The sequence below is a fragment of the Festucalex cinctus genome, chromosome 19 (assembly GCF_051991245.1).
Source record: "Festucalex cinctus isolate MCC-2025b chromosome 19, RoL_Fcin_1.0, whole genome shotgun sequence".
In the NCBI taxonomy this organism is placed as follows: domain Eukaryota; kingdom Metazoa; phylum Chordata; class Actinopteri; order Syngnathiformes; family Syngnathidae; genus Festucalex; species Festucalex cinctus.
The window spans coordinates 10423499-10451483 of NC_135429.1; the positions used below are offsets into that span (position 1 = coordinate 10423499).

The 27985-nt window shown below is 41.2% G+C and overlaps 3 protein-coding genes and 1 long non-coding RNA gene across 5 annotated transcripts in view; 1 reads left to right on the plus strand and 3 right to left on the minus strand.

The window, feature by feature from the left end:
- Positions 1-153: 153 nt before the first annotated feature.
- LOC144007678 (Y+L amino acid transporter 2) lies at positions 154-16560 on the minus strand. Its single transcript, XM_077507514.1, has 13 exons — positions 16287-16560; positions 14918-14980; positions 13919-14120; positions 13057-13232; positions 12816-12958; positions 6769-6894; positions 5836-5980; positions 5612-5735; positions 4803-4906; positions 2390-2486; positions 2033-2182; positions 1766-1949; positions 154-1412 (listed from the first exon to the last, which is right to left on the minus strand). Exons 3-13 carry the CDS (start codon positions 14054-14056, stop codon positions 1318-1320), a joined length of 1482 nt encoding a protein of 493 aa, XP_077363640.1. The 5' UTR covers positions 14057-14120; positions 14918-14980; positions 16287-16560; the 3' UTR covers positions 154-1317.
- On the minus strand, positions 6901-12807 carry LOC144007681 (uncharacterized). Its single transcript, XR_013280310.1, has 3 exons — positions 11956-12807; positions 11009-11252; positions 6901-10908 (listed from the first exon to the last, which is right to left on the minus strand). It is a non-coding gene; the product is annotated as an uncharacterized LOC144007681 (long non-coding RNA).
- On the plus strand, positions 16068-25109 carry stmn2b (stathmin 2b). Its single transcript, XM_077507516.1, has 6 exons — positions 16068-16201; positions 17434-17623; positions 21884-21979; positions 22542-22714; positions 22806-22997; positions 24278-25109. Exons 2-6 carry the CDS (start codon positions 17605-17607, stop codon positions 24335-24337), a joined length of 540 nt encoding a protein of 179 aa, XP_077363642.1. The 5' UTR covers positions 16068-16201; positions 17434-17604; the 3' UTR covers positions 24338-25109.
- Positions 21232-27985, minus strand: part of hey1 (hes-related family bHLH transcription factor with YRPW motif 1) — an 8539-nt gene continuing 1785 nt past the window's right edge. Inside the window, exons 5-7 of one of the 2 annotated variants that reach the window (XR_013280309.1) lie at positions 26003-27663; positions 25524-25635; positions 21232-22008 (exon numbers count right to left, since the gene is read on the minus strand). Coding sequence is in view for 1 of the 2 variants with exons in the window: in XM_077507515.1 (XP_077363641.1) it covers positions 27080-27663 (584 nt within the window). In the remaining variant the exon portion in view is untranslated. Of the gene's footprint in view, positions 22009-25523; positions 25636-25688; positions 27664-27985 lie in introns of those variants that run through there. The other variant, XM_077507515.1, reaches the window with a different exon arrangement.

A 27985-nucleotide genomic window follows, 5' to 3' on the forward strand; every position in this document is an offset into this window, starting at 1 on the left:
TAAAAATGTAACCGATTCAACAGTACACCAATTAAGAAGCAGCATCTGCAACAGAATTCTAAACTCGCTGGTATTTATGTCCCGCAACAATTGGAAAACGAAGCCTAAATTGTATTAAAGCACAAACATATATAAGCAAACAGACTTCTCCACTGGCGGGAAAACAAACTTTATTCACATTTATATATATATAAAAATAAACTCAACACAAGGTATTGGTTTGTTCTTAATATAATAAATAAAAACTTTTGGCACAAACAACCCCAACTGTACAAACACGTTTGGCATTGACACAAAAATACAACAATTGACTAGCATTAAAACTTTCATTCAGCTCTTGGAAGAGAATCCATCTATATCTATATTTCTATACAAAAGTTACTCAAGCTAACAGCTACGTTTTATTTTGTGTACTTCCGCTGGCTCGTGGCACTTGAACGACATTTAACAACAAAAACCTGGATGCCCAATCGGAATTCGGCTTGCAAAAGCGGTGGAAATTTTCCTGTAAATTTATGGAAATCCTCTACTAAATTTCCACAGGCCATTAATATTGACTTCTGAAAATACTGTATTCCAATTCAAAAACCTGGGTATTTGTTTTTTTATTGAACTGCCTTATTACTAGGTAACCTCATAATAGAAAGTTACTTAGCATGAAAATTTATGTAATTCTGCACACCTAACTGTACCATTTACGATCCGAAAAAGTGCTCTGACAAACATTACAAGAGTAAATACACCAGCAGAAAATTTGCGGAGAAGGCACGCCAGATGAGTCATGAAAGGGAACAAGCGCCCCCAATGGCATGTTGAGCATGTACAAGGTAAACCAAAAAAAGAAAAGCAGTAGGACTACTCCAAAGGCACTGTGAAATGACAGCAAATAAAAACGCCAGCCTGATCCTGAGGTTTGGTACAGAGGACGTGATCAAGTGAAATCAGTACAATCATAAAAAGAAACCTGATGTAATGCTTCCAGCCTCCACTGGGGGGCACCACAAACCAAACTTAGGATCAGTTGCTGTGCAAACCCTTAATGGCAGGAATCAAATCAAGTGTGAAACAGTGAAATAAATCCCCACACCAGTGGGGGGGAAAAAAAAGCCCATAATGTGTTCTTAAAATAGAACAATGTAAAATGTGCAAATAGCTTGCAGTATTTTCTTACACTGGTGGCAAGGTGCGTGTATAGGTAACGAGGTCATGTGACGTGTGTGCCGGTACCACTTTCTTCTCCATCCTCCTCCTCCTCCTCATCAAAATAACAAAAACGATTGTCTTGAGCAGAGGGTTGTCGTCCCCTCTGTCTTTTTCTCACTCCATCTTGTCAGGGTCAATGTTATCCAGGTCGATGTCGGGCGAGGCCACGCAGCAGTAGCACAATTTTTGGGTCCAGGATGAAAGCGTGTCTGTGAGGAAAAAACAAACCACAAAAGTTGTGTTACATCTATCCTGTGGTGGGGAGTAAATAAGCACAACTACTATGGTACTGTACTTTAGTATCATTAAGGTGTCCTTATTTGTTTGCCCGTGTGCGATCTATTTGTGCTAGCATCTCATTTAGGCAAGTATGCTTGCTAATGCTAATTGAGCTTCACGTGAAGGTGGCTTATTGAATGCAGTCATTCATGTAACATGGGTTCATGATTGCGTACACGCTAGAAGCATGGTGTTGATGTTTTATGATCCTCTGTGTTTTAAGTGAAACAAAAATAAAAATGAAATGAAGTGTCTTTCTGCTGTCTTGATACGTATTTCTCACAGAGGATTTTGCCGAGGAAGGCTGGCCTGGAGCGGCGCGGCAGGTGGAGGCAGAGGAAATAGACGGGAACGCCGGACAACGCCACGGCGATGCCCACCAGCGAGTTGATGGTGTCGCTGTAAAGTGGCACCACCACCAGGAAGAGGCTACACAGGCTGTACACGATGGGGAAGAACAAGGACAGCTACAAGGAACAACACAAAGGAGAGGAAGTTGGTCACAAAAAATAAAACAAAATAAAAATACGCAAGTAAATGGTGTACTGACCTTGATGGGCCTGTGCAAGTCGGGGGCCTTGAAGCGAAGGTAGATGAGGCTGACGATGGACAGGCCGATGAAGAGCCAGTAATTGAAGCTGAAGTAGTTGATCAGGCGAAAGACGTCAGGCACGGACAGATACACCAGAGACATGGCACCCTGATGCAAAAGGAAAAAAAAAACAAAAAAAACTCCACTGACTACAAGGCATTATAAACATGATCAAATAGACCACAAATGATGAATTTGCTTGACACGCATGAGTCATGCAGTTCCACTACACTCCTGTAGGTGGCAGGAAAGTTGGATTTGTAACTGAAACATAACTTGAGGCCACTTGACGGAGGCAGTAAAGGTGATACTAACATTAAAAAGTAAGGCGGGGATGGGGGTGAACCGCTTGACGTGGATCATGGACAGGACGTTGGGGAGGTGGCCTTCTCGGGAACCCACGAAAAATAACCTGAGGGTAAAAATTATTAAATTTAGTGCACAAATTGAGATGCATTTTTAAAAAATGTAAATTCTAGGACCAAACACCAAAAAAAAAATTCTTTTTCTGGAATTTTGAAATAGTTAAAGGCAAGAAGTTATTTTTACACAGAATTTGACTAAATGATAGTAGCATTTTTACATAATGACTAGGGGTGTCACGATTCGCCAACTCCACGATTCGATTTAAATTTCGATTTTGGGGTCACGATTCGATTTTTTTTTCGATTTTTTTTTTTTTTTTTTTTTTCCGCTCCCCCACTTTATAACACAGAGGCATATGCTTCTGTAGGCTAAGGCTAGTCTATGATCATTGGTTCTATTCATTGTACAGTAAATCTTATTTCAAAAGATCGGCTACATATAGGTGATGCAATTTCCATATTATTTTTGTGTAAATTTATGTAATATATGATAATTGACATTAGGCAGGAATGATCAAATTCAAAGAATTTATTTACAATATAAAGTTAACCGTCTTGTTCTTACTGAAGTGTAAAATAAAAAATAAAAAAACAAAAACAAAAAGTCACAGTGGGTGCCTGCCATCTATTGACTGTTTTTGGTTACAACAGTGTGCTGTGCGTTCCTCTTAAAATAATGTGCAATGTGCAACAACAACAAAAAATATATTGTATCCAAAGTCATGGAACAAATACAGCCTGAACAAACTATATCCCAACATTTACAGTTGCTGGGCATACTGTAGCGTGGTTCAAGTACACTAATTAAATGTTTGAATCCAGCGTTTTCCAAGGCTGCAGGTCTGCTGCTATAAATAGACATATGGATCTGGCGTTTCGCGCGAGCTGAAGTGTGTGGAAGTTTCACTGTAAATGAGGATGAAATAGTTGGTTGGACCGTTGTTTTCCCACTTCTAGTTGAATTTGATAAATCTAAATCTTTGTGATGCCTGCGTAAATGTCCCGTCATGTTTGTCGTGTTTCCCGTTGTTACGGCTGGCGGCTCGGGCCCGCCGCCGGCTCCGCTCCCCTAGTATGTATGTGTGTGTTTGTGTCGGCTGGTGCCCGTATAATGGTACTTCAGTTTGAATGCGCCAGCGCGACACTCTGATTGGAGGACTGTGCCAGCGCGACACTCCGATTGGACGACTGTGCCAGCGCGACACTCCGATTGGACGACTGTGCCAGCGCGACGCTATTGTGTATCCGTGTATTATACCCCTATTGGTTATTGTTGTTTCTCCTCCGTTCTGTCAGTTCTGTCAAATGCGGTTATTATTTGTTCACCTTCCACTTTCACTCCCTTGTCAAACCCCTGCCTGAAATTTCAATTAAAACTACTCAGATGTTAAAGTCGACCCGTGTTTATCTACTCTATATTTTCTGTTATTGTGTTACTTCCCTTCCCCTTGACGAGCCGGGCGTAACACCGTGGCCGAGTACAGTACGCGCACATAGCATATCTTGCAACTGTGGTCTTTTTATCGACAACGTGAACGTTGTCGACATAACTCACCGGGAACGCAAAATGTTTCCAAACTGGTGACGAGAGAAGCGGGAGCGGCTTGAAGCACCATTGCTGTGTCTGTCCGCGCTTGCCATCATGACTGCAGGAGAAGTCAGCTAACAAGTGCCGTTAGCTAGTAGCTGAATGGCTGCGTCTCATTTGCTTTCCTGGGAGGTGGCGGTGGCGGCGGTGGCGGCGGGCGCGGGGGGGGGCATCGAATCGTGTGTCCTCTCTTCTATTTCGATGCTCGAAATCGTGACGTAATTTCGATCGATTTCGATAAAAAATCGAAATCGTGACACCCTTAATAATGACTATCATATAGTTGTTTTTGTACATTTGGAAATACAGGAAGTGCCTTGATTTGAGTTGAAATAAAAACACATTATATTTCACTATTTAAATGAATTGAATTATTAATTCTTTCTAGCCTCACAAGGAAAGAAAACAGCTTTTGAACGTTTTTTTTTTTTAAAGCTATAGTATTGCATCATGATCATTCAAGAGGTATTTTGGTACTGCTCCTGGTGTGCACACCTTGGCCAACTGGGGGCAGTATAAAGACAAGGAGACAGACAACTGCTCAGTCAGTAGTAATTGCCGTTTTTTTGCAGGGGATAAAGAACATACAGTATGCCTGTGATTATTGCTATATTGTTTGTCAATGTGTAGCTGCACCTCAAACTTTTGCTTGCAAGTTAAAGCAAAAATAAAACCAAAATGAAATTTAATAAATAAAAAATGCATTACTGTGGTTTTGTTTGACTTTCCTGTCAACCACTTGTTGACAGGGTTGTAAAAACAATCAGAGTGTGACCTGGAGGCGGCGATGATGGAGGAGTTGAGGCCGCCGTAGCAGGAAATGGCCACAGATAGCGGGATCAGCCAGCGGGCCCAGCCCAGGACCTCGTCTGCAAACGTCTGAGGAGAACGTTGGCGTCGTTTGTATTAGCGGTCAAACATCGGGGATCAAAATGAAGACAACAGTCCGGCCATGTGCAAACAATTACAGCGCCCTAATCACATGGCCAGCGGCGCTAAACTTATTAAGTCAACAGACAGACTTTCCGCTTGCAATCAGCGCAGATGCGCTGGTAGACTGACTGACTGGAAGTCAAGCGCACCGGCCGCAACATTAGGTACACCTGCACAATCCAGTGACAGGACTGTAATAATTAAAAACACAACATACTTTTAATGGAAAAAATGAATGTAAATGAAAAAAGAACACGATGAATGAAAAACATTTCTAATAAAGTAAAAAATCATACCAAAATGAAAAAACTAACAAAAAAATATATATAATTAACTGGATTTTTTTTTTTTTTTTTAATTAACACGGATTTCCATTATCGCGGGTAGTTTTTGGAACGTAACACCCGTGATATACGAGGGAACACTTCTTCCAGTACTTCCAGAAACTAAATTTAGACAATTGTTACCATAGTCAAAACACAAACTACTTCCTCATTCTGGGCTAATGCTCGAGGAAGGTTTAGCAATTGTCATCTTTGAAACTAAAACGAGTTCAATCAGAACCCCAAAGGTTCCCGGAACTCTCAAAAGCAGGATCATCAAAACAAAAACAAGTTTGTCGTTCTGAGGTAACGTGGACACGATACTCACCACGGCGACAGCTTCACTGCTGAGCACCTGGTCGGCATCCATGACCACGTAATAGGCCACGTTGGTCAGGATGTAGATGACGGTGACGATGGGCATGGAAATGGCGATGCTCAGGGGGAGATTCCTGCAACAACAAAATCAAGTTGCTTCTTATCTTTTGGAGAAATGGTAAACATGCTAATGACGGAAGCAGGAGATGGGATTTTTGTTATTTCCCCCTTTACCTCTCTGGGTTCTTAATCTCCTCTGTGATGAAGTTAAGCGTGTCCCAGCCGGAGTAGGAGTAGAGCGCAGAGTAGAGGGCCAGTGCCATGTCGCCGATGTTCATCTTGGAACCTCGGAACGAGTCCTCAAAGTTCTGATTGAAACCTGTGTCAGACCAGGGCACTCAGATGAAAAATAGCCTTCTTATTTCTGATGAAAGAAAGCATCTACTCTACTTATTTTATGCTTAGAAGTAGGGGTGTTAAAAAAAAAAAAGCGATTCGGCGATATATCGCGATACTACATCGCGCGATTCTCGAATCAATTCAAGAATTTTTTTTTTTTATTATTATTATTTTTTTTTTTTTAAAGAGCTCAGAATTGTTCATTCGGTAGTCTTACCGATTCAACGTCTTATCATCATTGCCTTTTTTTTTTTTTGTGTGTGAATCGATTTTTAAACTTCCATTTTTAATGGAAAAATATTCAACAAAACGTCTGACTTCGGGTTAGGATTCACACCTTGAGCATGGAAGAATGTTATATGAACGGAACATTAAGCCTTAATATTTTATTTTAATGCTGTTCAAACATGAAACAGATTACAACCTCTATAAGACTGAAATTTCAGATAAATAAATAATACATTTTCATATAAATCTTACACTCTACAAGCTTACTGATTAGTATTTTCTAAATTTGAATGAAAAAAAATCGCAACAATCGACTTATAAATTCGTATCGGGATTAATCTGTATCGAATCGAATCGTGACCTGTGAATCGTGATACAAATCGAATCGTCAGGTACTAGGCAATTCACACCCCTACTTAGAAGTGTTTCTCACAGTACAACATTCAATGTGTCATAACAGATCATTAATTCAAAATGCGCTAAATTGCCTGGAAGTGATTGCGTTAAGAATGCAACATCAACCTGTTTAACAACTCGTACCTTGCCCCAGCTTGACGAGACCGGTGATGATGATAACGATGAGCGCCAGCACTTTGGCCACGGTGGAGATAACCTGAAGAATGGCTCCCCACTTCACCTTCAAACAGTTCACGCACGTCAGCAGGCCTGAGAAAAAGTCGCAGGTCATTTGGGGAAAGCACTGGACGGAAAGCTAAGCAAGGCTGGAGTGTTGTTGGATGCACAAATAAACATATCACTCGAGTTAAGTGTTGTTGATGTGGCAACAGTTTGACTTGTTTTGAAAGATTCATTTTTTCATTGAAAACTTTATGGAACTTGCAAAACTGTGAAATTGTGTGCAGATGTAAAGACAATTGATAGAAAATGTCAACATTTTGTAGGAAACTGAAATCGTCAGAGAAATGTAAAAACAAATCAAGAACCTTTTGCAAGCATTGAGAACATGTCTAGAAAATACGTATAGAGGTTTTGTATAAAAATTGTGTGAAATATTCATAGATTTTTCAGAATTTGGGGGTTAATTTTACATGAAAATTCACACTGAAAAAAAGCGGCAAGTGGCAAAAAATACAAGTAGTAAATTACTTTGTAAACATTTTTCAAAATTGGCTCCACAATTTTGCATGAATTTATGATTGTTAAAAAAAAAAAAAAGAAAATTTCATAGACACTGTAAGAATTGATCAAAGTGTTGAATTTTAGAGATTTGTTTTTAAAAAGATTTTGTATGAAAATGTACTATAGAATTGTGTTTGTAAATTTGAATCAGTTTATATAAGTTAGTATTATAGTATACATTATTATTATTACATTATTAGAATCAAAATGTTTCTATGGAAAAACCTTATGTGAATTTGTTTTGTGAACATTCTGTATGTCTGTCTATGTATGTATTTGAAGGTCTATGAATTTGTGGAAAGAAAATTTGAAATCACTTTGAATGAATTTCTCTGAAAATTGTTAAAATATTTTTTTAATGCCCTAATAATTTGAACGAAAACGTAGAATTTTTAACAATATCTGTAAATTTTTGGGAGGAATATTGAGATTGTTTTTTTTTTTGTCATGTTCACTCTCCAATAGTGAATTGACTTTTCATTATTTAATTCTATGGGTTTTTGTTTGAAAATTAGAACGCTGAAATCAAGTGAACAAATAAAAATGTGTTAAAAAAAAAAAAAAGTTTCTTGTGCATGAATGAAACCTGAAATGCAATACTGTACATGTTGGCAGTTAACGTCTTTCCCATGCAAAAGAGCCAGCATATTTGACTGATGAGGCTACAAAGTGCAAAAGCCTCGCGGGTGTACATAAAACGCAGTAAATACAAGGCACGGAAACATGTTAGCATTACGACAAACAAACTGCGGCGATGGGGGTGGGGTGGTCTGTTTCTTGATTTAGCAACGTAAAAGCGTGTAGTTTTACTAACGCCTGGCCCGCCCGGTTGGAGGTGTTATCAGCACTGAGCAAACACTGCTCCAGTCTTAACACACAAGAACACAGACGAGATGAATGAAGGAAAATGTTACTTGTCGCTGAGTTGACACGACAGTTGTATACATGCATCCCAAACCGCTGCAGAGTTCTGCTAACCTATGAACAGGAAACGGAAATTGTCACTAGGGCTAAATGAATTTGAAAAATAATGTAATTACGATTTATTTTTTATTTTTTTTTGCGCTCAATATTACAATTACGATTTAATAAGTGATTATATTTCAAGGTCCACTTTCCCTGTATTATTGAACGGAAATTTCATAAAGATCTAATTAGTTAAATTTGAGAACCTTTCTGCAAATGTCTTGAACATTTAATTTTAATGATTTTTGTAAAAATATGGAATATTTTTAAGCATTTCCAAATTTTGTAGAGAATTAAAGATTTTTCTGGGAACATTTTGAAAAACTTTGGTGACCATTATGTAGAAATTGGCATTTTTTTTGGAAATTCTGTTGGGAAAAAATAAAAATAAAAAATCTTGGTAAAATGTCATAAGAAATTTGGAATGTCTGTCTTAAAATTTCATAAACATTTGTAAATATTGATTGCTGTATAAAAAATAGTTACATTTTTAGGAATCTTGCTTATACTTAAAGCCCCAGTGTGTAGCTCACGACCGCCATCTATCGGTCAAACAAGATAATGCAATGATTTTAAGCACACGAACTACGGCGTCCCAGAGAGACCCTACTTCAACAGCCTACCACCAATTTCACCGGAACAGAACGCAAACAACTTCTGGTATTCCCTCGAGTGATGACGTAAGTGAATTGCATTTGTTAGACATACTGTACAGATCCCTAATAATTGTGATTTAGTCATTTAATTTCAGAATTAATATTTTTGTCGGCATTGTTTGGAAATACTGTACGTCAGCTAATGATAATGGCTATCTATGTTCATATTTGTTAGTGTAACTAAACCATGCAACAGAGAACACACAGTTATGTTATACGTTTTATAGACATGTGGACCATCTCAAAGGGGGCGAGAGAGACGACGAGGAAGAGAACGCGGTGCCTCGTAACGTACAATTATGTCATCATGGAAAAATAATTCCATTCGAGCATGCATGTGAATGGCTCAAAACATACCTTTGCTTGGAATATGTGGTATTTAGATTACATAGTTTGCTGATATGTTTAGTATATCGTGCAAAAATAATGGTGTTAACTGAACGACACATCTGCAACTCAGACTCGTAACCCCCCCGTGTCTTGTTGCTACTAACCACTCAGAAAAGTGCTGCTTACAAAAACATTTGAAACCCTTTACTCAGATATCGATTTGTCACCATGTTGAACAATTTTACCTAATAAATATCACTAAGAAACTTAATTAGTTTTGATTGAAGATACAACAGCTTCCTTGTACTTCGATGTGCAGGAATTTACATGGCTTTCACAAATAGTCTTGCTCATGTAATAATGTACTTCATTGGCTCAGTGACTTTCAGTTCATTGTTTGGTACCTCATCTGACATACAATTGTTACCTTCTTGCAGAGACTCGTACAGGAAATGACCATGGAGGAACATGAAGATATCCAAGTCCAGCTGATAGACTGACACCAAGAAATACTTTTTGACACATCAGCACCACCATGATTTCCTGTACCTGGATCCCACATCAGCACCACCATGATTTCCTGTACCTGGATCCCACATCAGCACCACCATGATTTCCTGTACCTGGATCCCAGACTGCAGCACCTTGGTGGACTTGTAGCAAATAAGTGACACTTTCCCAGATCCTTGAGGACAATACAAAGGTTTTTTACCTGGCATATAATTAGTCCATGTCTGACACTTGTTGTTGTAGTTTGTATAACTTGTATATTGTTGTTGTGTGTTAATTTGTACATTTTGAATAACTAAAAAAATACTATTTCCTTTGGCGTCAACATGCAGTGTTCATTCGACACCTAACCTAACACTATTTTACATGACCAGAAATGTAAAACATCAAAAGCCTGGAGAATTATTATAAATGCTTGCAATGACAAGGAATTCTTCATTGGCCAATGAATGTAAGGTACAGTACATGAAAATGAATGAATAAAATAAAGTAAAATAAAAGTCTACATGAAATGAACATATTAACTAAAAAAAAAAAAAAAATGCTGTTAGAATATAATGAGCTACATGAATTGCAGTTGTTCCAGAATTTTACCAATACGCTGTGCATTTCAAAATATGGAAAATAGACATACAGGTTTGGGCCAAAAGTAGTGTTACAGAGCAGGTATGTGTTGTACACAGCTAAAATATCTGATTAACTCAATACCATGATGGTTTTTTTTGTGTGTGTGTGTGTGTGTGTGTGCTGACATTGCCCCCCATTAACATTGCAACATTCCTCAAACTCTCCCGAACACAGTATGATCTGTAACACTACTTTTCGCCTACTCTATGATGTTATTGGGGCAAAATTAAGGAAGGCTTGTCCATTGATTGTGTGAACAGACTGCAGTAAAAATGAAGTCACTTCAATGTTTGCTGGTTTTATTAAGTTTGACATGCTCCTTGACTGCACAAGTACATGTTATGGAGTGAGGGCATGTTCCCACCAACGATGATATCATATTCTTCAAAGGCTTGCTGAGGAAAGTGAGGGAGGAGTCACTCCATGGCTTCAGACACCTGGTCAGCAGGTCCTGTGTAAAACAAGTGGTGCTTGTACATGTGACCATTCCGTATTGCTTCACACAAAAAGTTCATGTAGTGTGCAATGCCGTCCATATGTAAATGACATACCAAGACGTCGGCTGACTTCAGTTTGTTGCAGCTCAGATATGGTAGGTGGAGATACTGGTGGTACAACACCGAAGCCTTCTGGGGTCCTCCATTCAAGTGTCCTCATTCGGGGCATTCCAATATGGCTGCTGACTCTCCCCTTGATATTTTTTTTTCTTGCAGGTCGGTGATGTATTTAAACGGTGCATGAATGCTTGTATACATCAGAATATGGTTCTGGAACCCCTCAAGTTTGGCTGTTGATCTAGTGTGACACAAACAAAAACACAATTATAAAATAAAATAGAATAATTGATGATACTACTATATGTCACCAACTTTCCAACAAAGCCCCCAAAATAGAGGTAAGATCTTTAGTTTTTGGGCCCAAAACATTGTATTAGCTAGATAAAAGTAACTTGACTGCATACTGCATAGAATATGCAAAGGCTGCTTGCTTGTCGAATTTCCGTGGAAAACGTGGCAGCCTGTAAATTCTTGTGCACCCAATTACACAATGGACCAGTACACACTTGAGTGAGAGAGTTCAGACTCTAGCAGTGCTTACGGTACAGCCAGCATTTAAGTCCAGAAAGTTATTCCCTGCCGAAAATTAATTTCGAGAACCCTATTTTCACCAACCACAACGAAAATAATTTTCAACTCCTCCACTAATACAGTATGCTTTAGATTCTCTATTGAAGTTATGGGCAAATATACCTCCGAAATCACAGTTACATTACATTACACAATAACTTGCGCATTTACTCTAAATATAACGTGCCAGCGGGAATCTTTTTTTTTTTTCAAAGCAAGTAGCTACATAACGAAATCGTTCGAGTGGTGCGGAGTTGCTAATCAACAGATACAGTGATCGTAAAACAAAGGTACGAACATCGTATTAATTAGTACGGAGTATACTTTTTCTCTCGCTCTCAAAACGTAAACACAAATGTACTCTTACTTACCGGTCAAGTAGAAAGCAGTCGAAGGCACCGGCACGTCCCAAACCTAGTCTGTTCCTCATTTCTCTCCATCTGGCAAATGCGGCTACAATATAAACTCTTGTTTTGTCGCGCTGAAATAAAATAAATTCCCAAAGTAAGTGTGATGCTTGATAATGCTCTCTTCGGGGACCGGAAACTCTTCTTCTTCGTGGACATGCGGTCGCCATACAAACCGGAAGTGCGTTCCAAAAACGCGTTAAGAAATGGAGCGCTGAAATTTGTCTTTGACGGCACCCGTAGCAGAAAGATGGCGGCGAAACATGGCAGACACTAGCAGGCGAGGCGCGGACATGTAAGATAATTTGCGATTTCTAGACTAACCGTTATATTTTAAAAAAGTACGTTTATGCGATACAACATATCTTTTTACATACTACTAACACAAACAATTGTTTTTTTTTTCCGAATGATTTATTATTTCACCACTAGATGCCACTGTATAATACTGAGTGTACCTTTAATAGAAAGGTGATGATTTTTTTTTTTACCCCAGAACATTTGTAGAACTTTTCGTGGAAATTCCATAAAAATGTTAAACTTCATACTGTAGTTTAAAAAAAGATTATAGGAATTTATTTTTTTATTTACAAAATGAGAAAACAGAATTTTTTTATTATGATTTCATAGAACTGAATATTTGGGTGGGTTAAAATTTCATTTGAATGAAATAATTTTTGTTAAAATGTGATAGTAATATAAGCCTTTTATGAGAAATGTTCATGAAATCTCATCTAAGTTATATTACAAAGGACTGATTGATGCATGAGGTCCCAAGGCAGGAAAGAAGATTGCAAATGTTAGTTTGAATCGGGAAAGCTCACAAATGATGGCTGCAGCGATGAGGCGGACCGCATAATAGGGGGCAGGACATGTGGTGAAGAAGGGCTGGACCAGGTAGCTGGAGAAAGTCAAGGCGATCACCGCCTGGCACGCCGGCTCCACGATTAATAACGACGTCCACAGCCTGCCCGAGAAGAAAAAGAAGAAGAAAAACTAGATGCGACAAGTGAGTCATGACAGGTATATGTTGCCAGGGCAGTCGGACAAGTTGGCGCTACATACCGAATAAATGCCAAGAAGCTGCCGAACGCCTCCAGGATGTACGCGTAGGAGGCTCCTGATTTACGGATGGTGGTGCCCAGCTCGGCGTAACACAGGGCACCCAAAACTGAGAAGACCCCTCCGACCGCCCAGATGACTAGCGATAAGCCGAAGGAGCCGGTGTACAATAGCACCCCCTGCGCCGGGAAACAAATTCGATGCAGTAAGATGAGCAAGTGTTTGCAAGTACACCTACACCAGTTCAAACAGATCAGTGCGGCACTGGTTCTGTGCCACATACCGATGAGCGCTCAAGTTCAGTTTACCTTGCCAGGGGACAATTCAAGTCTTGAGCTGGTTTGAGCTCCCTTATGAATTTGTGGTTGGTATCGCGACTCAAATGTGCCAAAAAGTGGCAAAGAATGTAACAGTTTTTGCACCGTCTGCAACTTTCGATGCTGTGCCTGCATAAAATGTAATGACTGGTCATAGAAATCTGTACAAATTTTTTAAAATTTGCAAAAATGGAGCACAAACTGATATTTTGTGAAAATGTGGAAAGTGAAAGAATTTTATAAAAATTGAGTTTATGATTTTTTTTGTCGAAAGATTGGAGACTAATTTTTAAATATACATGTACTCACATTTGCCCTTTTTACAGCGCTTTTCCTTTTATTTGAACAGTGAAGTTAATGTTTAATTGTCAAAATGCAACTTCTTGTCGGAAGAAAACCTTGAAAAGAACAAGTTGCAGGTATCAGCTTAACAACTCAATTGTTACAATGACAAAAAGCCGCGCTTGCCTTTGACGTCGGTGTGGGAAATGGTGGCGCAACGACTGTCTGATGCAATCATCAGGTTGTGCAGCTCCTCTTACATTTACCTTAGGCGACACGAAGATGCCGGAACCAATCATGTTTCCCACGATGAGGCAGACGCCGTGCAGCAGGGAGATCTCCTGCTTCAGGCGCATGCCTCCGCCGCTGCCTCGGGACGCCGTGTCGGCCTCCTCCGTGACCATGCTGACGGGCTCCCGACTGTAGTGCCGCCTCAACAAACACAGAGTATAACTAGAGCCAGGAGAGCTGGAGGGGGGAGTAAAATAGTAGGTGGGGAGTAGAGAGAGGGTGTGTGCGTGTGAGAGAGCGAGAGCGAGAGCGAGACCACGTGAGACAGACTAATAATGGCAGTTGACAAGAAGTTCCCCTCAACAGTGATACGAGGTGTAAATTGTTGAGTGGCAAGTCATCTAACTCCACAGTTGTGCTCCACCCACACGCAATGACCAGAACTAAAGTTTCTCACAATTTAGTTTCACTTATCTGTTTAGTAGACATGGCTAAAATTTGGATTCCAAATAGGCAAAATTTCAAGAAAGGGTTTGCTTTTGAAAGATGCATGGAAATAGAAAATACAGTACAACTCTAAAATGGCAGACTTTCCATGTGGTTTTGATGATGGCTTACAGAGGAGACGCTCTACTTTCTTTAGAAAAAACCCCATCTTTTTCTGTTCTTTAGTGACCAGTAGTAGAACATGCCATTTGGTTGCACCAAAAACACCAGTTCCTAGCCAAATAATTCTAGCCTAATAATTTATTTAGATTCACAACTAAAAAATACAACCTGAGTGACATCTCACTGTTGAATTGAGTTTTTACAAATTTTATGACAGTATGCACTGTTCAAATGTGACTTATAATCTTCTCCTATACATTCAATAAAGCTTTAATGATGAATGAAGCCTTTTCAAACAATTCCCTAAGGGAACATTAGTCTTTGCTATTTCTTTGCTTTTGGCACAAGTTTTTTGTTGACATGTTAGGGTTTGCAACAAGGCGAGAGGTCTACAAGGCGTGAAGTATAAGTTTGTGTACACTTACACGTGAAGAGCACGTCGGAGTGAGCGAGGGAATGTGACGGACCGTGCTGGTGGTCTCGGGAGTCTGGGAGAAAAATAAATAAATAAATAAAGTCTTAGATGAGGGATCAGAGTTTCAGACGTTCACGTGTAATTTCCATACAGTCCCATTCCTGAGAGGGTTAAAGACAACTGGATTAAAACACAATGGTCACCTGATGCAGTCTGCTTAAAAGGCTTAGCTCAAAAATGTGTTTTACTTTTTGTTTACATATGATAGCGAGGCTACACATGCACGATATGAGCAACGCAATTAAACATTGACTTGAATGAATTTACTAAGCACATGCTAAACAGCATGTAGCTAAATATACAATGACGAAGGCCTAGCATGAATGTTTACTAACATTTAGTCATCGACATTGGGGAGGGAATGTAACTTCATATTTAATTCCAGACAATTAAGTTACTCAAACGATGCCTTCGCATGTGGGCAAGGAGAGCAAAGGTTGCCGATGCTCTTTCAGACGTGAGGGACAAACAGTCAAATAGAAAATCAAATTGAATACACTGGCAGTGGCAGCTTTCGCCCACAACTCAAACACAAATATAATTGGCCAAGCTGATTATGGCTGCTGACGTCACTCACTAGGCCACGCCCCTTCAATGCATGCATCCATTATACAGATACGACAGTACAGTACAGTAATTACACTTTATAAAGCTTGATTATTTACAGTTTACTTCACAAGTCTTTTCATTGAAAACGTAACAAAATAGCGGTTGTTTTATGGATTAATGTCATTAGCTTAGTCACTGAACTAAACTTGTCAGTCAGGGTAACACTTATTGTTTAAAATAAACACTTTTCTCAAAGTGAACGTTATCAGATGTACGGTTATATATTGAATTTATTCGGATAAAAGCGGGGAAAAAAATCGACGACCCCAAACTCGTGGTGGCTGGTTAATGACGTCATGGGGCAGCATTTCCCCCCACTGTTTAAAAATGTTTCTATTCGTCGCATCCTTAAAAAATACTATCAATAATAAACGACGGTTGCCCACAGTTGCTGATGGTAGCAAGAAGGATGAAGGCAAGGGCGGAGGTGACCAGTCACCACGTTTGCTACAAGACGTCATTAATAATCCCTAGAAGTACGAGCCAGTTGATGGTGTTAACATTTAGCATGAAGTGACGCCATATGCTAATGTGTGATGATGCTGTGGGGATGCTAGCTCGAGAAACCCTCGCCTCGCTGTCTCCCAGTTGGCTTCTTTTTCTCAGGCTCGTCCGCGGTATAAAGGCAAGACAAAGGAAAAATGTTATGTGAGAGGGCGAGGGGGAAATAGGGAGAGAGTTTTGAAGAAGAAAATAAAAAGCGAACATACCGGCGTGTGGCCACGAGGTATAAAAACGTGACGAGAGCCGCGCGGCTTCTTCTTCAGACTGCGTGAGCTAGCCTCCCAACATCTGTGGTAGCTAGCCGGCTAGCTCCTCCTCCCCAATTCTAAAGCCGTACAGGATGCTTCCGTGGTCACATTACGACTTTTCTGCGTAACCTGTTACCTGACAGACTCACATGAATCACGACATGGTTCGTTTATTTATTTATACCAGAAGCGTGTCGTGGTTACAAGTAGGAAATGCGTCCAGGCGGAGGGATATTAGTCGTTATCAGGTGGGCTTTCAGGTATCCTGCCCTCCGCCAAAGGTGAGGTTAGTCCCAAATAGTGCGTTGCTAATACACCCACGTGTTAATAACTCAGAGAAGAAAACATATAATTTGCATTATAGGATCAATCATCAGCATCAGGGTTTCTCAAAATGGGAATGTGATCCAAATGGCACTCAGTCAGGTCACCCAATTAAGGACGCCCCTATCAGTTAAACTGCTTGGAAATTTGCGAAAGACCCCCAAACAAATATTGTGGCCTTAATTCACTGTTTTGTACACTGCAAAGTTTCTCAAAATGAGGGTAGAGACCCACATTGGTGCCCCATCAGGTCACTTTTCAGCCATTTTGGAGGTTTTTCCTTGGGTCAAGTCTGCCCAGAAATGACACTCAAATATGACATTTAAGAAGATTGTGGCCTTATTTGGGACAAAAATATCAGTTACACTGCTGTTTTAATTCAGATTTAATCACAATTTGTTTCAGGAGCTGAAATGGAACTCAATTAGGTCATTTTCAGTTATTTAAACATTTTTCAAATAAGACGGCTGCCTGGAAATTAGAAAACAACGCACAAGCAAACATTGTAGCCACAATTTGGAATATTTTATTATCTACATTGGTGTTTAATTAAGGGACTTGATTGGGGATCATTTTGGGTCTTTATTTTGAGAAACCCTGAATTAAACAGCCAGTTTAGACTTTATTTTCATGGCCTAATGTATGCACATCACTACAGATACAAGCAGTAACAGAATTTCATCTCATGAATGAAATATGGGATGATTTGCGAACTGTACCTGACACATGGCTCTCTGCCAAACTACATGAGTTCAAGGAAGTGCTTTCTTTTATTTTGAAGGCCCCGCTGGCACACGCCCACCCCCGCCACCTGCTTCCTGTCGCTCATAACGGAGCAGCAGGCGTACCGGCAGCCCCCCTTTCTCTCTGCTGACTCAGTGCCTTAGCAGCAGTCCAGCCCATCCCTGAGAACGTGCAGCAGCAGCAGCATCCTCCGCCCAGCACCGCAGAAATGGCCAAAACCGCAATTGGTGAGCCTTTGCATATTTATTATCATCATCATTATGATTATTATGGCTATGAGCATTGCATGTATGCGTGAGGATGCTGGCAAGGGATGCGGCGACACCCAATGCACAAAAGGATGCTGAGGAGTGGTTGGGTGGGAACGGTTCTGCATGTTTTATGCATACATGACCCAAATTTGAGTATTAACACGTTTCTTTATGAATTAATATTTTAAATGCGACACCTTTCATCTCCTACTGAATCATTATCCATGTGAGGCACGAGTCAGTCAGTGACCCACTTTTTATTCATTCATCAAACAAATAAAGGTAATCGATTTTATCATCACCTCATTTATTTTATTTTTTTTTTGCCCTTACATGGGCATTGCAGCAACGCCACCTGCCCCGTATTGCCTGAGTCACGGCCGCGCAGCATAATGCAGAGCCAGCGACCCCACCCAACATCGCCGGTGTCCCCCCCCGCACCCTCCACTCCCCAACCTCCTTCGAGCTCAGCAGCTTCGCCCAGCCACCCTAATTGACAATTTACTTCTTTTAATGTTTGTATTTTGCGGAGAGTGATTTCTATTGTGCAAGTACGCATGATAGTGTATTTTTGTTGCCGACTGGCAAAAATGCTCTCAAATCTACCAATAAAGTGTAATAATGTACAAAATCAAATACAATAGCATGCGTCTTAGGCCTTTGTGTTTGTTTTAGGGTTGTCGTTAGCAATAGCAACGCTGTGATTTATTTGAAAAAAAAAACGCCGGTGTCTGGACTGGTCTTGTTGGCGTTCTGCTTGAAGAGGCACTTGATGGATGGTGGGTGCGCGCAGACAGACAGCAAAGAGGGGGCGCCGGCGTCCCTGACCGTTTATATATTTATTTGCCGACGCCCTCCTTTCTCCCGCTCATCTTGGCTGAGCGAGGAAGGCCGAGAATAGGAAGGGAATGGCATGTTTCCAGCTCCTTGTCATTATTTCACTCCAGGTTTTTGAATACTGAGGGTTGACTATAAAGCCGGTGCACCTACTTGGATTAAAAAGCCACGCACCCCTTTCAAAATCCTGACAACCTCTAGACTAGAAAGTGGTTTGTCTATTTTCATATTAAACACATGACCTTTGACAACCGAGCAGTCTGTAGAATAGGTAGTGCGTCCATCTCCCCCGTCAACATCATGACAGATTGTAGATTCCAGATTGCAAAGTGGTGTGTTCAACTCCCCTGTCCGAAATCCTGACAGAGTCCATGGTGCATATATTTCTGTAATAAACCACGCAATGTAGACCAGAAATCGGTGCATCCATCTTTCTTTGCCAACCTGACAGATTGTAGACTACAAAGTGTTGCGCACCCTTTCCGACATTCCAACATTTTGTAGACAAGAAACGCCTCGCACCCCTTCCAACATCCCAAAAGACCATTAGCAAGAAAGATGTGTTTATCTCCCTAATAAACTGTGCACCCCTCCAACACATTGTAGACAAAATAGTGGTGCGTCCATCTCCCCAATAATATGACCTCGCTTCTGTACAAATTGTAAAACACTTCCTCGAGCAGCCATCAAGTTATTACGACCAACTAGACTAGAAAGTGGTGCGCCGTTTTCCTGTCCGGTATCCAATTAGGTGTGGCCGTGCAGTTCGAGCTTCTCTTCCTCCCCCTCTCGCCCCCGTTTCCCTCCTGGTCCCTTTTGTCGCAGCCGTGCATTTGTCAGCGAGGTGCACTAATCAATGGCGCACACGCCCATGACCGGCTCGCATGACGATTGCTCTTTAAAAGCAGGCTGATTGGAAGAGATGACATCAGAAGGAGGCTGACTTACGTTACTGCCGGTCAGTCGATTGACAAGAAACCCGGCACGTGTGTTCATCATGGCAAGACACACCAAAATCAATATAGACTACAAAAGGGCTGCAAATAAATATTTCAATGACAGTTGATAGTATTGTAATATTCAAACAAAATGTCATTTTCATTCAAAACTGAGTGCAAAGCGACAAAACAAATGTGATGTTAGTCAGCATTTACATTTACACAGTTTACACTTCCTGTATTGTGCTTTTATTATGAAAGACAGACAGAGCCACTTCCTGTTACTTTGCGAGCGATACGTATAAGTTTTGCTCATTAACATTACGTAAAACGCTCATGCTAACAAGGCACTGAGGCATACTTGTGTAACACTTTTTCATTCTCAAAGCCTGGCACGCATGTTCATCGTGAATTAATGTAGGACAGGTAGTTGGCCATTTTGGGATTTGGACTATTTCCAGGGTTACCTAAGCCAACACTCTCTAGTGAAGTAACCAGATGGCCACCGAAAATTGGAACCGAGTTATACTACACTTGCCAAAATGGTGACTTTTCAGCGAGTGACTCACCAATAAAATGTGGAAATCTCATCCATACACATTCCAACATTTGCCACAGCGCCACCTAGATTGTGTTCAGTTCGTTTAATTAGTTAATTGCATGGCGGACCAGAGCGAACGCGGCTTTGTGCTGATGCAAGAGGACGGAAACGCATCCATCAACCCATCAGGACTCTCTGCCTGAAGATATTGACGTGCTGTCCACGTCAGGTGATGGATTCAAACAGGAAGTGTGCAGTGTCAGTCCTAACTATCCCAAAAATTAGATTTTTTTTGTCTGAATGTGCCAAGCAATCACACAATTAGTTTGTTAGTTAAACATCAAGTTAACGTTTGTTAGCGTTTCATATTCTTAAGAGTGAACTGACCTTGACTGTATTTTTTGGCACCATATCACTGTCACTTTGGCTCGTTTTAGCACTTTGGAGGAGGCCTTCATTCAAACCTCAAAATAAGATTTTGTCGCTTTTGTTCTCTGCTTAGTGAGCGCCTGCTCCCCCTCTGAGGGATTAAAAAGAAGCCCAAACTCCCAGTGGGACTCCCCGTCACTCGCCCAACACCCACCCAAACCCTCAAGGTCTCCAAATGGATCGACCTCAGGTGGAAGCACTTCGCATTGGCAAATAGCAAACCTCGCCATTTCTTGACACGTTCGCAGGCTCGTCACGCCGGCATTAAATATGATGTGTAGATACCGGCGCTCACTGGGGCAAGTCATTTGAGATAAGTGCTTCGAGAGATGACTGACGGCTTCCAGTGAATGCAGACGGGGCATCATTATCCTCGTTTTTTCCCCCAAAGATGACAGCTGCGATTGCTTCCAGCGAGAAGGAAGTCCATGTAAATTTCAGTCCTTTTTTGTTGTTCGGTCCTTTGGAGAGAAGGCAGAATGGCACCTTCAACCAAAATCACTAACCTGTGCATTTTATATGATTTTGTGCCTACTGTCATGATGATTTTTATTTTTTTTTGGATGGTGGTCGCCATCGGGAGGAATCAGTTGAGGTATCAGGTTCACGTTTTCCATACAGCAGGGGTGGGCAACCTACAACCATGTGAGTGCATTTAATCCAGGACGCCATGCAACTGTCAAAACAAAAGAACTGTTATTAGAACGCAGCAAAAAACTTCAAGCCACAAATTCTCACCATATATAACAAACATTTCTTTTATCCTAGTTTTTCACACGAGTTAGAATTACCCTCAAAGGAAAACCCACGAAACCAACTTTAGACACTCATTGGCCACTTTATTAGGTACACCTGCACCTTGTCATTAAATTTTTGTCTGGTCAACTTCCAAAACGTAATCTTCAATGGATTTAGAATGAATTCTAAAACAAATAACATTCAGCCAAGAATTCAAAATGTACCAACAGAACAAATTATGCTAGTAGTATTTATGCAGCTTAATGAAGTCGTAAGTATGCGTTTGCCCCCTGGTGGTTGGCTGACTAATAGTTGAGAAAGTGCTTGATTAGCTATGTAGCAGAGCCCGCGTTTGAAATGTAAATATCTCTGATGATCAGGTTCATTTAGCTGTGGTGGCCCAAATCATGATCAGGCCTAAAATTAGATTCATTTTGCAATCTTAATGCAAACATTTCTGAACACAGCAAAGCTCTCATGTGTGCCTAATGAAGTGACTCGGCTGTTCAAATAAAGCCTCTTTAGAGACTACTACAAAGATAAAAAGAAAAAGCTTCATGATTATGCATAAGCTAATTCACAGTGTTGCTATTTGCAGAACAGCTGAGGGGCAAAATATTTATTTTGTTGCATGAAGAATGTGATGAATTCAAAGAGTTTTTTTTTTGTTTTTAATGTTTTCCATCAAAGTGTTCCTGTGACGGCAAAAGTGGGTTAATGAAATTCCATCCGTCATGTTTTTGTTTTCGGCAGCTTACAAGGAGAAGATGAAGGAGATTTCCGTCTTCTCGCTCATCTGTTCTTGTCTGTACCCCGACAGCCACAAGAACACCCTGGGAGACTTTGAAGGTAACTTTTGTAGGCTTGCGCATCATTCACTGCAAAGGGTAGGAGAGTTCACAAAATAACTCAAATTAAAATTGAAAAAAACATTCCTGTTAACCTTTTCATTTATATATATTTTTTTTAAATATTGTATTAGTTTTAGTATTAGTTTTCCCATTAAACCTTTCATTTTTATTTTATTTAAAAAACTTTTTTTTACTAGTTTTAATATTACTTTTATTTTCCCATTTTGCTTTTCATATTTTATTTTAAAAATAGATGTTTTTATTAGTTTTAGTATTAGTTTTATTTTGCCATTAAGCTTTTCATTTTTATATTTAAATATTTTTTATTCGTTATAGTATTAGTTTTATTTATTTTCCCATTCAGCTTTTAATTTTTATATAAAAACATATTTTTATTAGTTTTAGATTTTGTTTTATTTATTTTCCCATTAAGCTTTTCAGTTATATTTTATTTTTTAAAATATTTTTTTATTAGTTTTAACATTTTTTTAACTATATGGAGTAGCCTATTTGTTGTCTTAGTTAATTTGTTAACACATATACACTGTGTCGTTTTCCAGAGCTGGACATCAAGCCGATCAACAAACGTGCGTCAGGCCAGGCCTTCGAGATTCTCCTGAAACCGACGTCGCCCGTGTCGGACGCCGCCCACTGCGTCACCACACCCCCCAAGAGGGACATCTCCCTGGACGACATCCAGAAGAAACTGGAGGCCGCCGAGGACCGTAGGAGAGTAAGCGCAGCTCAAATTTTCTTTCATGACTGACTGTTTATCGTTAGCATAGCTCCTAGCTTAAGCGCTGCTATTTGTGCTGGGCGTCAAGTCCCAGGAGGCGCAGGTGCTGCGGGCGCTGGCGGAGAAGCGCGAGCACGAGCGCGACGTGCTGCTGAAGGCCATGGAGGAGAACAGCAACTTCAGCCGCATGGCCGAGGAGAAGCTGCAGCTGAAGATGGAGCAGATCCAGGAGAACCGCCAGGCCTACCTCGACGCGCTCATGGAACGCCAGCACCAGAGGGTGAGCGCCCGCCTACCAATCATAGTGGCTGCTTTAGATTGAATATTTTCTATTAACAATAAATAAATAAATAAATAAATAAATAAAATACAAATAAAAAAAGGGGGGGGGGGGTGCAACTGTATTGTAAATATCGCCGCCAGTTTAGTGTATTTGGCCAGCAGACAAAGATGTAAAACACTGCCCTCTGCTGTCAATTTTGGCCAAGTACAATGTTCTGTGCACACTTTGGCCTCTTAGGGGCAGTGTGGTGAAGATGCAGTAAGATTAAAGGAGGTGAAGAAGAATGCCTAAATGCCCAAATATGGTGCAAAAGTAACTCGTAAAAAAAAAAAAAATTACCTGTGGAAAAAAGTATAAATTTGTATCTGTAAAAGGCGTGATTTGTAGCTGTAAAAAAAATAAATAAAAATTGCACCCATAAAATAGATGTGTACTAAAAAAAAAAAAAAAAAAAAAAAAAAAAAAAAAAGTGTACGTAAAAAAAATGTACCCGTTAAATAGAAAATATGAACTAAAAAAAAAATCGTGCATAAAAAAAAGTGTACAAAAAACATTTGTACGTAAAACAAAATTGTACATATGAAAAATGTACCTGTAGAAAAAAAGTATAAACCTGTATCTGTAAAAGGCGTGATTTGTAGCTGCAAAAAAAATTACCTGTAAAAAAAAAATGTACTTGTAAAAAAAAAAATACACCAGTAAAAAAAAAAAAAAAAAAAAAATGTACCTGTAAAAAAAATGTACCCGTAGAATAGAAAATGTGTACTAAAAAAATTGTACGTTAAAAAAATTGCACCCGTAAACTAGAAAATGTGTACAAAAAAAATGTACATGTAAAAAAATAATTTATACGTTAAAAAAAAAAAAAGTACTTTTTTTTTAACAGAATAGGAAGAATATGTGACTGTGACATTATTTTTCCTGAAAAACAATACATAAATAAAATTAAAAAAAATAAAAAAATGAGCATTTTTGCGAACAAAAATGTTTAAAAATTAAATAATTAAAAATAAACTAAAATTATATTTAAAAAAAATACCCTTAGTTTGTTTCTTAGTTTTGTCTTCTTCAATTGATTTACTTACGTTAAGTTTTACCACATGAACAGCAAACACAATTTGACAATATGAGAGCTCCGAAAATGTTTTGCAACCGCATTTTGACCCCGCCACAGATGAATCCACTTTGACGCAGGGAAAGCGAGGACAGGAAACCAAATCACTTCGGGTTGAACTAATATGTGCTGACTTTTTTTTTTTTCTCTCTCTCTCTCTCAGGAGAGGCACGCTGAGGAGGTGCGCAGGAATAAGGAGTTGAGGGAAGAGGTGACAGCATGAGGAGCTCCCCCTGCGCTACCCCCGCCCCCCTTCGTCCTCCCCAGGGTCCGAGCGTCCACTAAACAAACGTCTGCCCTCCTCCCCTGGCTCCTAGTGTCCACCTAACCTGGATAAACCTGCACCTGAACCCCTCCTGTACCTTCGTCCTTTCCGTACAACTACACAGCATCCAAGACAGTGGCACGCACACATGGGAGGGTTTTGTGGGGGGGGGTGTCATCATTCATAACAAAAAACATAATCAGCCACTCTTCTCAACAAAAAAACAAACATGGAATCTGATTGCCAGAAAGCGATAGCGATGGTGTAAATACTTTTTTTTTTCTTATATCCAGTACAAAAAGTTATCGATTGCAGTGTGACATTTTTCATTTTTATTTTTATTTTTGCTGTTGCTTTGTGGCTTTGATGTTTTGGTGGTGCGTTTGCAAGCCCCCCCGCCCCTTTTTCACCCCACTCATTAGCATTTAATGCTACGCTAACGCATAGCATCCCTTCTCTCTTTCTTGGTCAGTCACACGTGTTTAGCATAGCACACAGCAATTAGCATTTAGCAACGCTGCAGAAGACAAAAACCCGGAATCCCGCCGCCCCGTCTTCATATCCCACTTTTAGCTGGGAAGAGCCACGCCTGAGGTTGAACCCCATTGGTTGGTACCGTGTCATGTGACTTTCTTTCCATTTGTGTGTGCGTGTGTGTGTGACTATTTCTGCATTACTGTACATCTTTGTCAAGCAAGCTGTGGTGAATAAAGATTTGGGGTTCAATGAACATGGCCTCTTTGATGTGGGATGCTTTGGATCATGAGTTGTTCATGTATATATTTATTGCACATTATACAATTATGACTAATTTTCAAATAATCAAATCTGCATTTTTCTTTTTCATAAAGTACTGACTCATTGCAATACCATCTTTAGCCACACGATGGTGACAAAAGTCTAGTTTCCAACATGACTAATGGTAATTTTGTGACAAAAAACATTCAAAATTGTCATCAATTCGCAATTAAATCACCACCGAGCTACAGCCAGACAACAGCAGACCAACAATAATTAATAAAAATAATATGAACAAAATGATTATGCTCACTTTATCTGAGGTTTTTGTTTATAAGTGTGCTTTTCGTAATGCAATTTTGTTGGCACTGAAAAAATCAAACAACGGTTTATGGTGCAGGTGTACCTAATGAGTAGGTCGATCCCATCTCCAACTCGATACCACACGGCACTCTGGGGGTGCACGGCGGGGTGGCCTTGGTGGTCCGCCAGGATATCCCCTCCTTATTAATGGCTTCCTGTGTGCCAAACACACAACAACACACAAAAAAGTACACTCAACACGCAGAGACTGATTCATCAGAGCATGTTTATTAAAAGGAAGTTGAACGCTGCACCCTCCAGGGGGTGCGCGAGAAATCAGGACTACAGTTTTGGTTTAATTTGCAGGTTATAGGCTATAATAGGTGTTGCTTAGATGTATTTTTAGGGTGTGTGTGTGTGTGTGAGGTGGGGGGGGGGCTAGGAGAGTGGGGTGCGCCAACATGCACAACTGCAAATAGAACAAACACGTCAAAGTTTGAAAGATTGCACACAGAAAAAGTGTTGGAAATGTTACGGTGGTCTGCTATGGTTTTTGCGTGGGAAGACTGGGGGTACACTAACCTCTGTAGAAATATTGAAGCGGTAGCACAGCGTGAAAGGTTTTGAGAGATGCAGATGAGGCCGCAGGTGATTCTTCAGAGCTCGTTTATTTAGGGTGGGTGTCATGAGCAATGGTAACAACTTCATAACGGTGGTGCGCACATCCCAGCGGTGCACCCTGGAGGGTAGATGAGATTAAAAATGGGACAGTGGTGTCGTATTTTTGTTTTTGCCATTTTTGTGAGAGGGGGAGGGGGTGCGCCACCTATATTGGAATGTTGAAGGAGGTGCATGGGGTGAAAACTTTGTGAAGGGGGGGGTGTGCAGCTTAAAAAGTTGCTCTAAAGTAAACAAAGTCATACAACATATGTTGCGAGGAGTTGTGAGCTTTACAATATCTGGACTTACAAACAGATCTGAATTTACTGTAGGAGGACAAGGGGGTGCGCCCTACCGGTCGCTTCGCTTCTGTTGCTCAAACCAAACACCTGGTTTGGCTTATTCCACCCCATAAACTGCTCTCTAAAGAAAGCGGGGGCCACCCTCGCCCAGTGTTGGTGGGCTAACGTTTCAGGGCAAAACAAAGGGCTCGGGGGCAAGGGGGTGCGCGGTGGGGGCGGGCTTGTTTACGGCATGCTTCTTGCATGGGAACTTGACGGATGACCGCTTGACCATCTGGAAAAGTCATTGCTGATTGGCCCGCGGCTGAGGGAGAAACGAAGAAAAGCGGGGGCGGGCAGGCACAGAGATCAATCAAGGCAGTAAATCCCTCTTGTGGCGCACCTCTCTTTGTGCGACACTAGAATCTTCTAGAAGGTCCCCTTAGCATGGAAAAACTATATAGTGAGAAAGTCTTGAAGAGTCCAGCTCATTTTGATGTGCAGATGAGTAGATGCCTCGAGGGGCTTGGGGACGGGTAGAAGGCTGGCAGTTATAGGGGAAGGGGAGAGGGGACGGATGACAAATTGAAGGGACAGGTGGTGCCTAGATGGGGACCGGTAGAGTAGATAGGTGATCACTAGAGGAGATGACTAAAAGGGGTGTGAGAGGGGACAAACAAAAAACGAGTCCAGCTCATTGCGAGTCTTTTTGTGCCGGTCAGAAAGCTCCAATCTCCATCCCCCAAGGTCTGTAAGGTTTGCCCACAGTGGGACCCGTCGGGGCTGGAGGACTGAGGGCGGCAGCCGCGGCGGGGGAGATGAGCGGGAAGGCTCCGAAGGGGAAGGGGAACGCCGAGAGGAGATGCTTGGTCGCCGGGTGCAGGACGGTGCCGGCGACGGGGGGCCCGCGCGCACTGGGAGGCAACTGTTCCGAGTGAGGGGTGGCGGTCCCGCTTCGCCTCCCGGCGGGGTGAGTCTCGGCGGACGGGGATGTCGAAGCGGAAGAGGACGACGAGCGGGGGCTGCAGCTCCCGCTGCGGGGCAACCGGGCCGCGAGCAGCGGGTGGGGCAGGTGGGCGGCCGGCGCGGCGAAGGCGGACCCCCACGCCGCCAGGTGGCCCAGACCCGAGTGGGCCTCGCGCTGGCTGGCGTAGTTGTTCAGGTGCGACACCAGCCGGATCCTCAGGGGGTCGGCGTTGTCCAGACCCTCCATGACGCTCAGGTAGCGCGCCGTCTCCGCCAGGCACTCCCGGAAACCCAGACCGCGGTAGTCCATTGCTAAGGCATGGGCGTCGAAAAAGCCTGAAGGGGGGGAGGGGCTTCAATTAATTTGCACATGCAACCCATGGACGCCTAAACGGGTGGAGGTGTGGAGAACGAATAGAGGGGAGCGTAAAAAATAAACTCCACATTCAAAACATGCTTGCACACCCTTTTGGTCTTTGACACTATAAGGACCTGCCTAAACGGGACTGTAGCCCACTTAACCTGTCCTGCCTAAACGGGTCTAGCAACATATAGTTGGGGGCATTTCAATTAAATCCCACATTCTAAACAAGCTTACCCAGAAAACATTTGGTGGGACAACAATGTTACAAAATTCTCAGACCTATTCAGGCAGGTC